At 41.7% G+C, this 14,040-nt stretch overlaps 1 protein-coding gene across 3 annotated transcripts in view; it reads right to left on the bottom strand.

Moving 5' to 3' along the window:
* kcna4 (potassium voltage-gated channel, shaker-related subfamily, member 4) overlaps nt 1-13,436 on the bottom strand; it is a 95,913-nt gene extending 82,477 nt beyond the window's left edge. Inside the window, exons 1-2 of one of the 3 annotated variants that reach the window (XR_007937885.1) lie at nt 12,855-13,436; nt 8,996-12,639 (exon numbers count right to left, since the gene is read on the bottom strand). Coding sequence is in view for 1 of the 3 variants with exons in the window: in XM_051939192.1 (XP_051795152.1) it covers nt 10,061-12,133 (2,073 nt within the window). In the remaining 2 variants the exon portion in view is untranslated. Of the gene's footprint in view, nt 1-8,995; nt 12,640-12,726 lie in introns of all 3 variants that reach the window. The other 2 variants (XR_007937886.1, XM_051939192.1) reach the window with 2 other exon arrangements.
* Between the last annotated feature and the right edge of the window lie 604 nt (nt 13,437-14,040).

Raw genomic sequence — 14,040 nt, 5'->3', positions numbered from 1 at the left:
CATTTATGTCATTTTCCATCTCATTTATGCCATCTTCTGTCTCATTTTTATTATTTTGTGTCTTGTTTTTGTTGTTTTCCATCTCATTTATGTCATTTTCCGTCTCGTTTATGCCATCTTCTGTTTCATTTTTATCATTTTGTCTTATTTTTGTTGTTTTCTATCTCATTTATATCGTTTTCTATCTCATTTATGCCATCTTCTGTCTCATTTTTACCCTTTTGTGTCTTGTTTTTGTTGTTTTCCATCTCATTTATGTCATTTTCCGTCTCGTTTATGCCATCTTCTGTTTCATTTTTATCATGTTGTCTTATTTTTGTTGTTTTCTATCTCATTTATGTCATTTTCCATCTCATTTATGCCATCTTCTGTCTCATTTTTATTATTTTGTGTCTTGTTTTTGTTGTTTTCCATCTCATTTATGTCGTTTTCTATCTCATTTATGCCATCTTCTGTCTCATTTTTACCCTTTTGTGTCTTGTTTTTGTTGTTTTCCATCTCATTTATGTCATTTTCCGTCTCGTTTATGCCATCTTCTGTTTCATTTTTATCATGTTGTCTTATTTTTGTTGTTTTCTATCTCATTTATGTCATTTTCCATCTCATTTATGCCATCTTCTGCCTCATTTTTATTATTTTGTGTCTTGTTTTTGTTGTTTTCCATCTCATTTATGTCATTTTCCGTCTCGTTTATGCCATCTTCTGTTTCATTTTTATCATTTTGTCTTATTTTTGTTGTTTTCTATCTCATTTATGTCATTTTCCATCTCATTTATGCCATCATCTGTCTCATTTTTATTATTTTGTGTCTTGTTTTTGTTGTTTTCCATCTCATTTATGTCGTTTTCTATCTCATTTATGCCATCTTCTGTCTCATTTTTACCCTTTTGTGTCTTGTTTTTGTTGTTTTCCATCTCATTTATGTCATTTTCCGTCTCGTTTATGCCATCTTCTGTTTCATTTTTATCATGTTGTCTTATTTTTGTTGTTTTCTATCTCATTTATGTCATTTTCCATCTCATTTATGCCATCATCTGTCTCATTTTTATTATTTTGTGTCTTGTTTTTGTTGTTTTCTATCTCATTTATATCGTTTTCTATCTCATTTATGCCATCTTCTGTCTCATTTTTACCCTTTTGTGTCTTGTTTTTGTTGTTTTCCATCTCATTTATGTCATTTTCCGTCTCGTTTATGCCATCTTCTGTTTCATTTTTATCATGTTGTCTTATTTTTGTTGTTTTCTATCTCATTTATGTCATTTTCCATCTCATTTATGCCATCATCTGTCTCATTTTTATTATTTTGTGTCTTGTTTTTGTTGTTTTCCATCTCATTTATGTCGTTTTCTATCTCATTTATGCCATCTTCTGTCTCATTTTTACCCTTTTGTGTCTTGTTTTTGTTGTTTTCCATCTCATTTATGTCATTTTCCGTCTCGTTTATGCCATCTTCTGTTTCATTTTTATCATGTTGTCTTATTTTTGTTGTTTTCTATCTCATTTATGTCATTTTCCATCTCATTTATGCCATCATCTGTCTCATTTTTATTATTTTGTGTCTTGTTTTTGTTGTTTTCCATCTCATTTATGTTGTTTTCTATCTCATTTATGCCATCTTCTGTCTCATTTTTACCCTTTTGTGTCTTGTTTTTGTTGTTTTCCATCTCATTTATGTCATTTTCCGTCTCGTTTATGCCATCTTCTGTTTCATTTTTATCATGTTGTCTTATTTTTGTTGTTTTCTATCTCATTTATGTCATGTTCCATCTCATTTATGCCATCTTCTGTCTCATTTTTATTATTTTGTGTCTTGTTTTTGTTGTTTTCCATCTCATTTGTGTTTTTCCTGTATTTATCAGGTCACAACAGCAAGCAAATCTGTTTTTATTCATTTATTAACTTAAATACTTAATTATCTCTGTTGGGCAGTGGGGCTTTAACACTTAAAGACATCCTACAGGGCTGACTCTGACCTGCTGAGAGGTGTTTTGATGTACGAGCTCTTTGTTTTCTGTCGGTCACATGCATGAAAAACTGACGAGGTATCAAACATCCTGCAGACGCTTCACACTGTTCTGCTGCACAGAAGACTTTCTGGAGATACTCAAAGCAGCTAATCTGATCACTGAGTAGCATCTAAGTTCAGTCTGATGTGAGAAATCATAAAAATAATCAGCTGTACAGTCAGTATTTGGTTCTGCTTGAAACCTCTGAACCAAAAAAACACTCTTGGCTTTGTAAGGCTTGTTATAGTTTAGAAATCACCAAAATTACTTTTATCTGAACCAGAAACTGTAAAACTAGAAGGAATGACTGTATTTTCAGCTCAGTGACAATATTTGAACACCTCATCTGTCTTTACGTCTGCAAAACTGCTCAAATCTAACCCTAAAACCAATTTATTTTATTCTACATGTCTCTTTTATAAATTCGACAAAAATAAACCATTTGCCCTAACAAGATTCTGTAAAAAAAATAAAAATTCTGTTCTCGTTTGTGAAGCTATGAAGCCATTAATGACTCAGCTGTGACTAACAGTCACATGACAAAAATTCAGGAAGTAGTTGGAAAACTAGTCTGAACTGCAGGCGGTGTACACAAGCAGCAGATAGGAGACAGGTATGGAAACAAAACAAAAATGTAAAATATGTGTATTTAAAGCCACTTCTTGTCTAATGTTGATGACACCTGTTACTCAGAAAATGTTTCACATATTGAGTCCATTTTTACAGTTTTTATAAAATAAATAAAATACGTCTACTCAGGATTTGAGACGGTTTGCAGGAAATCCAGAAAAAAATATTCAAAATTATTTAGTCATAAATAGCGTTGAAATATTAAATAATTAAATATCGATTTCGTAATAACGGGGAGTGATTGCTTAAGTTTTTCTGTAAACCAAGAGGTTAAAAAAAATCAGAATTCTTCAAGTTTTAATATTATAAAAAGAAAAACAAGCAGCAAATCTTCAGATGTCGACGACAACCTGCAAACGTCTCTTGAACAGAAACGTGGCTGTGGATCAGGTGGTAGAGCGGGTCGTCCACTGATCGAAGGGTTGGCGGTTCGATTCCCGCTCTCACCTAGTCATGTGCTGCATGCCGAAGTTTCCTTGGGCAAGATTCTGAACCCCGAATTGCCTACCAGTGACTGTTCCACTGGTGTATGAATGTATACTGACTGATGTTGCAGGTTGATTAGCAACCTGCACATTAGTGTGTGAATGTGTGTGTGTCTGGGTGAATGGGAGCAATTGTTGTAAAAGTACTCTGATGAGTAGAAAAGCTTTATATAAGAGCAAGTCCATTTACTTTTTCCTTCAATCTAAAGTGATTTATTCAGTTTTCCTCTGGTCCAACAGCTGTTTTTTTTTCCTTTTTTGCCTTAATTTCCATTTGCTGTGTCTATTAAACTGACAATCTCTGGATTATAGTTCGAGACGAGCCTAAGTATGCTTCCTCCATCTCTTGAGACGTCCCTGTCTCTAGCCCCGGTGCATTCTGGGACAGGATCCAGCCCCGGTGCATTCTGGGACAGGATCCAGCCCCAGGTGAGCCTGAGCGGCCTTCAGGAGATGGATGGACGTCTCGGCTGCAGGTAGGATGGTTTTCTGAGCAGCTGAACGAGTCGTTTGTCAGCAGGTCAGCCGTCACTGTGACCTGCAGCCGTCAGCACAGACTCTGTTACTCAGAGGAGGTCCTTTTAATTCTTCATGAAGTCTGAACGTAAGGAGCAGATGTCAGAACAAGCACAGGATTAGTCTGGTCCTCCTAATTAACACTCTTTCAACCGATTCTGCTTTTATGACCATAATAGTGACGTGAGAGGCTGCATGACATACACATTTATGTCATTTTGTCATGTCATGTCTCTTCCTTTGTGTCTTTTACAACATTTTGTGTCTCGTTTATGTTAGTTTGTGTCTCATTTATTTTGTTTTGTGTCTCGTTGATGTCATTTTGTTTCTCTTTCAGGTCGTTCCGTATCTCATTCATGTCGATTTGTCTTGGTTGTCATTTTGTCTCTTTTATGTTGTTACGTGTCTCGTTTCTGTCATTTTGTCTTTTATGTCATTTTGTGTCTTGGTTGTCGTTCCGTGTCTCATTTGTCATTTTGTCTTTTTCTGTCATTTTGTGTCTATTTTATGTTGTTTTGTGTCTTTTATGTCATTTTGCATCTCTTTAATGTCGGTTTGTGTCTCGTTTCTGTCATTTCGTGTCTCTTGTATGTCATTTTGTGTCTCTTTTATGTAGTTTTTGTCTTGTTTATGTCGCTTTGTATCTTGTGCCATTTTGTGATGTTTTGCCTCTTGTGTGTTTTATGTCATTTTGTGTCTCTTTTGTCGTTTTCTGTCTTGTCATTTTGTCTGTCTTGCTTATGTCGTTTTCTATCTTGTTCATGTCATTTTGTTTCTCTTTTATGCCATTTTCTGTCTCATTTTGGTCATTTTGTGTCTCGTTTCTTTAATTTTTTTAAAAACCCTGTAGTGAAGTCATGTTCTGCGTTTCTGACCATAATAGTGACGTGAGAGGCTGCATAACATACAGGTGGACCTATTTCTGTTTAAATTGAACTAACATTTAATATATTTTACTGTTTATGGGAATATCTCCGTCTTCAATACAGAAAACATCTGGAATGAGCTTCAGACTGAGCACAATTTCCACAACAAAAAGGCTGCCAACGACCAAAATGAGACGTTATCGTTTAAAACTTGGCCAGCGAAGATTTTTCTCATTGACTAGTGTTTGTTTAGCAATAATGGTGGTAATAATATTCATTTTTTTCAGTAAAATATGGCTCATGACCTTAGGATTTGCTAGAAGTGCAGCATCCATGATCTTTATGACGCGCTGAGACAAAACTTGAATGTTTTCTGATTTATTTTCTCTCCTCGTTCATCACAGTTTAGCTCAGATGTTTTCCAGACTCCATCACAAACACAGAATCATCAGCTACTGCAGCAACCTGTTGCTTCAATAGTCTAAATGTTGTTTACTTTCCAATGACTGGTTCCTGCTTACACAATTCAACAGTAACCCTAAACCTCCACAGGGTCCTCAGAGTTCATTTTAAAGTCGCATTTTGTCAGTAAATTCATAATTAGTCGAACAAATGATCTGATAAACGGAAACCTTGGAGTTCCTCTGCTAATTTTCTCGTCTTTTCCTCCATTCAGTCCAAACGTGACTCCAGCCTGTGATTCCCCAGAAAGAGGCTCGTAAACAACATTTATCAACGAGGTTTCATCCACAGGAGGATGAACTACTGGAGCGACTCCTGCTAGGGTGGACACCTATTAAAGCCATCAATACGTCTGTCACTTACAGTCCAATTATTCATCCATTCACCTGTTATTTCCTACAAGTCATGAAGAAAAATAAAAGCTCGTCCATTTCTCCCTGAACCTGAAGGGATTTGATAAGTTTTTATGCAAACTAAGAGGTCAAAAATAACTGAATTCTTCGTGTTTTAATGTTATAAAAAGCAAAACAAGCAGCAAATCATCTCACTTAGAAGATAAAACCTGCAAAAGTCTCTTAAACAGACATTTTTCCTTAAATCTGAAGTGATTTCTTACATTTTTCTGTAAAATAAGAGGTCGAAGTAAGCAGAATTCTCCATGCTTTAATGTTGTAACAACAAAAACAAGCGGCTAAATGTCACATTTAGAAGATAAAACCTGCAAAAGTCACTTTTCCCTAAATCTGAAGTGATATCTTTAGTTTTGTTGTACTTTAGCTGGTAGAAATCTTCATGTTCTAACAAAAATAAGCCTCAAATATTCTCACTTAAAAGATAAAAACTGCAAAATTATATTTTAAAGAAACTTTTTTCCTAAATCTGAAGTGATTTTTACGTTATTTCTTTAACCCAAGAGGTCAGAAACACAGAACTCTTCATGTTCTAATGTTATAAGAACAAAACAAGCAGCAAATCTTCTCACTTAGAAGATAAAACCTGAAAAATTCTGTTTACCAGAAACTTTCCCCCTAAATCTGAGGTGATTACTTCAGTTTTGCTCGACTCCAACTGGCAGAAAAATCTCTTATTTCTTTATGTTTTAATGTTTTTTTAACTTTTGGTGTTTGTTTCATGTTTTTGCCATTTTGTGTCTTACTTTTGTCTTTTTTTTTTTTTGACGAGTCGTGTCCATTTTTTGTTGTTTTGTAACATCTGTCTAATTTTGTCTCTTTTTTTGTAATATTTTGTCTTCTTGTTTTTGGTTTTTGTCTTTTTTGTCAGACTTTTATCTCATGTTTTTCCAGTTTTTTCTCACTTTTGTCATTTTTTCTGTCTTTTTGTAACTGACAAATTTTTGGTTTCTATTTGTTTTGTGTCATTTTGTTTCTTGCTCTTGTCATTTTTTGCCTCATTTTTGTAATATTCTGTCATCTTTTTGTCGTTTTTTTTCCCGACTTTTGTTTTCTGTCATGTTTTGTCGTTTTCTTTCTCACTCGTCATTTTTTGACTTATTTCTCCATTTTTTGTTGTTTTGTAACTTTTGACAAATTTTTTGCCTCTTTTTTTGTTTTGTTTTGTGTCATTCGCCTCATTTTTTGTCGTTCTGTTTCTCGCTTTTGTCGTTTTGTCTCATTTTTGTAATATTTTTCCTTGTTTTGTCTTTTTTTGTATGATTTTTGTCATTTGTTTCATGTTTTAGTCGTTTTGTGTTTCCTTTGTCTCACTTGTGTTTCTCTTATTTTTGTCATTTTGTATTTTGCTTCATTCATTGTTTTGAGCATCGTTTTTGTCGTTTTGTTTTTTAGTCTCCCTTGTGTTGTTTGCTGATTGTTTTGTAGTTTTGTTTCTTGCTTTCTAACTTTTTTTAATCTCTGTTTTGTTTTCTTTCGTGTCGTTTCTCATTTTTTGTCCTTTTGTTTCTCGCTTTTGTCGTTTTATGCCTCATTTTTGTAATATTTTATTGTTTTTTTTGTCTGATTTTTGTCATTTGTCTCATGTTTTGTTTCTCACTCTTTTTTAAACTTGTGTTGTTTGTCCATTTTTTGTCTCTTTGTAACTTTCTTGTCTAACTTTTTGTCAGTACTCTGTACCACTAAGTTGATTTTTAACTTTGTTCCCTCAACATCAGACCATCTTTAGGGCTCAGATCTTCCATCTGGACAAATTAAATGACCCGTTCCTCGTAGAACAGTCCAGAATGTGTGAGTCTGCAGCTGATTCTCAGATCTAACTTCACTGATGTGCTCTGGAGGATTTGGATTCCACCCTGCTCTTGTTCAAACACCACATTTGAACACGACCGGCCCTCAAACTGTCACCAGAACCCAGCTCCTCACGTCTCCGGCTGATTTAGGGTGAAGCTTCAGCAGATGGTTGTAAAAAAATCCTTCCACTGCCAAACACACACACACACACACACACACACACACACACACACACACACACACACACACACACACACACACACACACACACACCGCTCTGCAGCAGCATCCAAGTGAGTTAATAAAAGCAAAACACATTTCTGAAGTGGAGGAGGAGGAGGAAGATTCAGCGTTTTTTTTGTTTGTTTTGTTTTTGCCTCATCTGCAGATTAAAGATGCAAACATGTTTAAATGGAACATTTTAGGTCAGGGGTGTCCAACATGAGGCCCGTGGGCCAAAAGTGGTCCTCCAGAGGGTCCAATCTGGTCCTCAGAGTGTAAAAATTACAGAGAAGACATAAACTGCAGATTGTAAATTAGTAAAAGTATGAATTTAAAATCATTTCTAGACCATGACAAGTTGTTTGGATCAGAAAGTAAAATACTAGATTGTTCTTTTGTTGTTTTGTGTCTCATTGTTGTAATATTTTGTCTGTTTTTTTTTGTTTTTTTGTCTTATGTCAGACTTTTGATGCCTGTCTCATGTTTTTGTTGTTTTCTTTCTCATTTTTCTCATTTTCTGTTCCTTTTTGTCTCGCTTGTATTTTCAATCTTATTTTTGTCATTTTGTCTTTTGCTTTATTCATCATTTTGTGTATCACTTTGTCATTTTGTGTTTTTTTTGTCTTGCTTGTGTCCATTTTTTGTCACTTTGCAGCTTTTTTGTCTAATTCTTTGTGTTTTGTTTCGTTTTGTGTGGTTTTTAATTTTTGTCATTTTGTTTCTTGCTTTTCTCATTTTGTGTCTCATTTTTGTAATATTTTGTCTTGTTTTTTTATCTTATTTTTTGTGTGACTTTTGTCGTTTTGATCACAAAGTAAAATCCTCCGTGCTTCAGTTCCAGGTGACTAAATGTTGTGTTCCTTTATAGACACTCTGTGATCTGGAAGTTGTAATGTGAAAACTGAGGCTGAATGTTGATGAAACTGAATTTTTTTTCTTCATAAATTTCTGTTTGTTCATGATGTTTTGTAAAAAGATAATTCCTTACATGTGAAGATTTCTGCACTAAAACAAAGGAACCATTAGGAGTTGTGGTTATTTCTAGGTTATCATGCTGTGGTTTTACTGGTCACTGGAGATCAACCTGGGCTGAATGTGGAAGCTGGACTAAGATGAGTTTGATTCCTCTGCATTAAGTCATAAAAGTCACAGTTTTGGTCTCATGTTCTCCTGTGGATCAAAAAAGTGGATAAAAGAAGGAAATAAACGATCACAGCAGCATTGTAGCACTAAATATTCAGAATAATCTAAAAAATAAAGCTGCATTTATTTATTATATTTCCCCAGATGATAAAACTGCAGCTGCTCTGAGTGGATCTGTTTGCGCTGTTGTTGGTTATTTTACTGCGTGACGGCTGGAATGTGCGCCACGTTCGGTTACACTTTTACGCACGGTTACGCACTTTTACGCACGGACATCCATGCGTCACTCTTTGGTCTGGGGGTGAGAGGTTAATAAATATAGGAGGTAGTTAGTGTGGCGTGTGTTTATCATCTTGGGGATATTCCTCCAAAGCCTTACTGGCTCAGAGGGAATTGTTTTAATCATCAGTGGATTAAAAAAGCAAATAAAATCAGTGTCACACCAACTGCAGGCTACATACCTTGGAAGACGTCCACATCCCGAAGGTCCTCTGAGCTCCGAGATAATTATAGTCCTCTTGAGGGAAAAAAAAGAAACAAATATTTTGTGCACCAAGTCCAGCGGACAGGAGAGAAAATTGCTCGTAAACTCCCTCCGAGGAGTTTCCACGACAGAGTCATTTTGCTGTAACTTTCCATCTGCGTCCGTGTAAAGGGATATTGTCATTTTGAGGTGGTTTGAAATGAAACTGGGAAAAGAAAAAAAGAAAAAAAAAACCTGCTGTCGCCAAGGCTCCAAGAGTGTCCATATAGAAAACCTGGGGCGAGTCATTTCTCAGCCAGTGTAACGGGAGGTTCCTGTGCTTAGCTCTCCGGTGGGTCAACAACAACAACAACAACACGAGGCGTCCTGTTTGTTTTGGCCTGATGTGGAAAAGCGTTTATCTGTGTGGATGTCATAGAAACGACTGTAGCCCTGGTTTGTTTGATGCCTGCTAAATGCTCTGTCTTATCAATGAGCTTCTTTATTTATGTTAAAAATATTTTATCTGTCTTTTCATTTATTGGAGTCCAATTTTTTTCCTGGCAGCGCATGAAAGGGGTTCTTAATATCCGCAGTTTGCTCTCTTTGAGAAAACATTCTTCTGCTAAAGTGGACCGAGGATGACTAAGTTATTGCCACTTGCATGGCCTACAGCTTCTGTCTCTACTGTAAATAGAAATCTGCCAAACCCAGCGCGAAATTCTACATTAGTGCAAACAAATTTTAAACTTTATTGCATAACAGCAAAACCACCGTCCCTACTTTCTTGTTACTGACAGATGAAACTCATAAAGTGCGAATGCATAGCCTGGCTCCTCACAATTTGGATTCCGTGTCAGATTTGGAAGCACGCACAGGTCGGATGGACTAATTGATGAACCTACGAGGCAGAGCTGCTCCTGAAGGTGAGGAGGAGAATCTGAACCTGCCAATTGGTGGCCTGTGTGTGTGTGCGTGTGCGTGGGCTCTGAGACGTGCGTAAAACGTTGTGTTGGGGATCACCTGTTGTGTAGGGCGCGTTCCTCTGCAGGACTGCTTGTAATCACACGTCAGTCTGAATGGATTTGGAGTTAGTGCTGTTTTTCCTGCTGATATCGGTGCCGTTGCCTTTACTGGGGCTCTTGTCCAGCCCGCACAGAGACTCCGTCACCCCCTCCTCCATCTCCATGTACTCCGCTTTGTCACCCAGCGAGGAGCCGGAGGGAGAGCCTTTGAATTTCCGTAGAAAGTCCGGGAAGTAGGGGCAGCCCGGGGGCATGCTCTCCACCACCGGGGACTGGTCCTCGTTGTCGGTCTCCCGGTGGTAGAAGTAGTTGAAGTTGGACACGATGACCGGCACCGGCAGCGCGATGGTCAACACGCCCGCTATGGCGCACAGGGAGCCCACGATCTTCCCGCCCACCGTGATGGGCTTCATGTCTCCGTAGCCCACCGTGGTCATGGTCACCACGGCCCACCAGAACGCGTCCGGGATGCTCGTGAACTGAGACGTGGGCTCGTCCGCCTCAGCGAAGTACACGGCGCTGGAGAACAGGATGACTCCGATGACCAGGAAGAAGATGAGGAGGGCCAGCTCCCGCATGCTGGCCCGCAGGGTGTGACCCAGGATCTGCAGCCCCTTGGAGTGTCGGGACAGCTTGAAGATGCGGAACACCCGGACCAGGCGGATTATTCTCAGGATGGCGAAGCTCATGGCCTGCTGCCCGTTGCCCTGGTGCTGCGCCAGGTCCGTGCCGAGGGTTATGAAGTAAGGCAAAATGGAGACAATGTCTATGGAGTTCATAATGTTTTTAAAGAACGCAGGTTTGCTCGGACTCGCGAAGAAGCGGACTATAATCTCAAAGGAGAACCAGATGATGCAGACCGTCTCCACGATGAAGAACGGGTCGTTGAAGGGCGTGAAGCCGTGGTCCGGCTCCGAGGAGTTGTGTCGTGGCTGTAGATACTCTTTCTCATCCCTGAACTCTGGCAGCGTCTCCAGGCAGAAGATCACGATGGAGATGACGATGACCAGCACGGAGACCACCGCGATGCCCCGGGCCGGACTCGAGCTCTCCGGGTACTCGAACAGGAGCCAGATCTGCCGCTTGAACTCGTCCTCCGGCAGCGGCTTCTCCTCCTCCTTCACGAAACCCTCATCCTCCCGAAACTTGAGGATCGCCTCCTCCCCGAGCTCGTAAAACTTCACCTCCTCGGAGAAGATGTCGAACGGGACGTTAACCGGTCTTTTTAACCGGCCGCCGGACTGGTAGTAGTACAGGATGGCGTCGAAGCTCGGCCGGTTCCGGTCGAAGAAGTACTCGTTCCTCAGCGGGTCGAAGTACCTGATCCTCTTGTCCGGGTCTCCCAGCAGAGTGTCCGGGAACTGAGTGAGAGTCTTGAGCTGAGTTTCAAACTTCAGCCCGGACACGTTGATCACGACTCTCTCGCAGCAGCCGCACTCGCTGTAAACGTTCTCGTAACCGGACTGCGGCCGCCGGTCGGTGATCGACACCGTCTCCTCCTCATCATCCATGTTGCACAGAAAGCTCGACCTCTTGCTGCCCCGGCCGCCCTCCTCCTCCTCGTCCTCCTCCTCTTCCTCGGCTCCCTCGGCCTCTTCCTCCTCGATCATGATGTCCTCCTCGGATCCGAGCAGCGCCAGCTCCGAGTGGCGCAGGTCTCCGCCGAGAGTCGTCCGGTTGCGTCTCCACCGTCCGACGCCGCGCTGCTTTTTCCGCTCTCTGAGGAGTCTGTGCTGCTGCTCGGGCTCCTGCTGCTGCGAGGAGGAGGCGGAGGAGGAGGAGGGGCGCGAGGCGGTGCCGCCGCCACCGCCGCTGATGTTGGCGGAGGAGGAGGCGGCGCGAGACTGATGCTGGCGGTTGTTAAGGAGATGAGCGCCGGAGGAGGTGGAGGTGGACCCCCCCACGCTCGCTCCGCCGCCGCTGCCGCCTCCTCCGCCGCCTCCCTCCGCACCGCATCCGCCCTCCGCCGCTGCCGCCGCGGCCGCCGCTCGCGACTGGGCAGCAGCCTGGCGCTCCCTCTCGCGCTCCCTCTCCCGTGCGCGGGCTTGGGCATAACCGTACGGCAGGTGACTGTTGCACCCGCCGTCCGCGCCCACCATGGCAAACTCCATTTTCAGTCCGTGTGAAGGCTTCAGTTACCGCGAGGTGCAGCTCGGAGCGCGCAGAGACGCGAAATGAGGCATCAAACCGTAGAGCAGAGAATCAGAGAAAGTCACACCTCAGCCAGGTCCACGCTGAGCGCGCTGCATGTTACATGATAGAAGACCGAGGCTCAGCTTCCCCCCCGCCGCCAGGGTTTTATGACATCATTACCATAACCAAAAATGTGAGGCCGGTGCCACAGCCTGTTACGCAGCCGCTCCGTCCAACTATTTGTTCGGCATTTTAAATCACCAAGTCAACAAGCGACACCACAGCAGTCCCTGCGCCGCTCCTCCGGTGCCCATCAGGTGGTTAGTCTCCCAGCTCCGACACAAATGCGTCTTTTGATCCTCCGTGGTCACTCCTGGTTGCCATTTTATGAGATGAGATGAAAAAAAGCAAAAGAGAAAAATGGATCTGTGCTGTGGTGATGGAGCTCCGCTGGAGGACTTTATCCCTCTGACGCTCCGCGGAGCTGCGAGACAAGAGAAGACAGAAAAAAACACATTAGAATAATAATATTTGTGACAGAGAGCTGCCGTTCTGTCCAAACACTACGCACCTCCTGTGATGAGAGGCTGCAAACTTCAGCGCTTCATCATCATTCTGTTGTTATTATGGAGGAACCGACATTACGCACGAAATGTTCTCATTAAAGTAGCCTCCCTCCATCCTGACGGGCATACTTACATGTGAAAAGGGGCCACACGAGCCGTCTGAGCCCCTCCAAACAATCCGCTGGAGGAGGAGGAAGAGGAGGAGGAAGGTTAGGTGAGGATGCAGTTCTTCGCTTTTGCTCAAATCTTGATTTCGGGCTGCAACATCACAAACCCCTGCTCGGATCCAAAGCAGCGGCCGCGTCCAGCAGCACATGCAGCGGGGCTCTGACGCACTCCGAGGAGGACACTTTTCTTTTTTCCTTTTCCTTTTTTTGTGTGTGTGGTTGCGTCTCGACGTCTTGTCTCAATTCAACAGGATCTATCGCCACTTCAGCCTCCGTTTCTGCTGCATCGCTCCGCGGTTCGAGGAGAGGGAAGCAGGTGAGTTCAATGACGGCTCCGCGGCCCGGAGGCAGCGGCTTGGGGAAAAGTTTAGCTCCGCGCAGGCGATGGGAAACGGCTCCACGGTGGATTCAGAGCGCCGCACGTCTGCGTGTCCGCCGCCGAGCCCTACCTTTACTCCCGTATCCTCCCATTGTGTGCGGTGATGGAGAGTGTCGGTGAGAAAGTCGTTCCTGTACCGCAGCGCAGGCAGGCGGTGCTCGGTCCTCCCCCAGTGGACGCAGCCGGTCACTGCGCACCGTGCTGCAGTCTCACACCCGAGCCTGCTCTGCCCTTCATCCTCCCTGCTGGGTGGCAACCGGTGTCCTCATCCTGAAAAGTAACGCATTACTTTAAAATACTGGCAGCTGGGGTCATTTTTACAGGAAAATATGTTCCAATGTGGAGCGTAAAAATGTTGCTTTGGTCACAGTTTTCCTCCTAAACCTCCAAAACTGCAGAGATTCAGAGTTTAAATTCAAATAGTGTGAAGTTAAGCACTAGAAATAATGTAAACACTGTCCTTCTCCCTCTAAAAAGTCATGCATTGCTTTCAAGTAGTGGCAGCTGTTGTCAGTTTGCCTTAAAATAGGTTCCAATGTGCAGCATAAAATGTTTTGGTTGCAATTTTCAGTCAAAATCATCCTCCAAAACTTCAATCTCAATCCATGTATGTTACCTGAACCTGCAGAGATTCAGAGTTTGCATTCAAACTGTGTGAAGTTAAAGCAGTAAAATGGATGTAAACAGGGTCATTTCCCTCTAAAAAGTAATGCATTGCTTCAAAATACTTGCAGCTGTGGTATTTTGCTACGATTTTACAGCAAAATATGTTC

This window comes from Acanthochromis polyacanthus, chromosome 2 (assembly GCF_021347895.1).
Source record: "Acanthochromis polyacanthus isolate Apoly-LR-REF ecotype Palm Island chromosome 2, KAUST_Apoly_ChrSc, whole genome shotgun sequence".
NCBI lineage: Eukaryota > Metazoa > Chordata > Actinopteri > Pomacentridae > Acanthochromis > Acanthochromis polyacanthus.
This window is presented reverse-complemented; position numbering and strand designations above follow the sequence as displayed.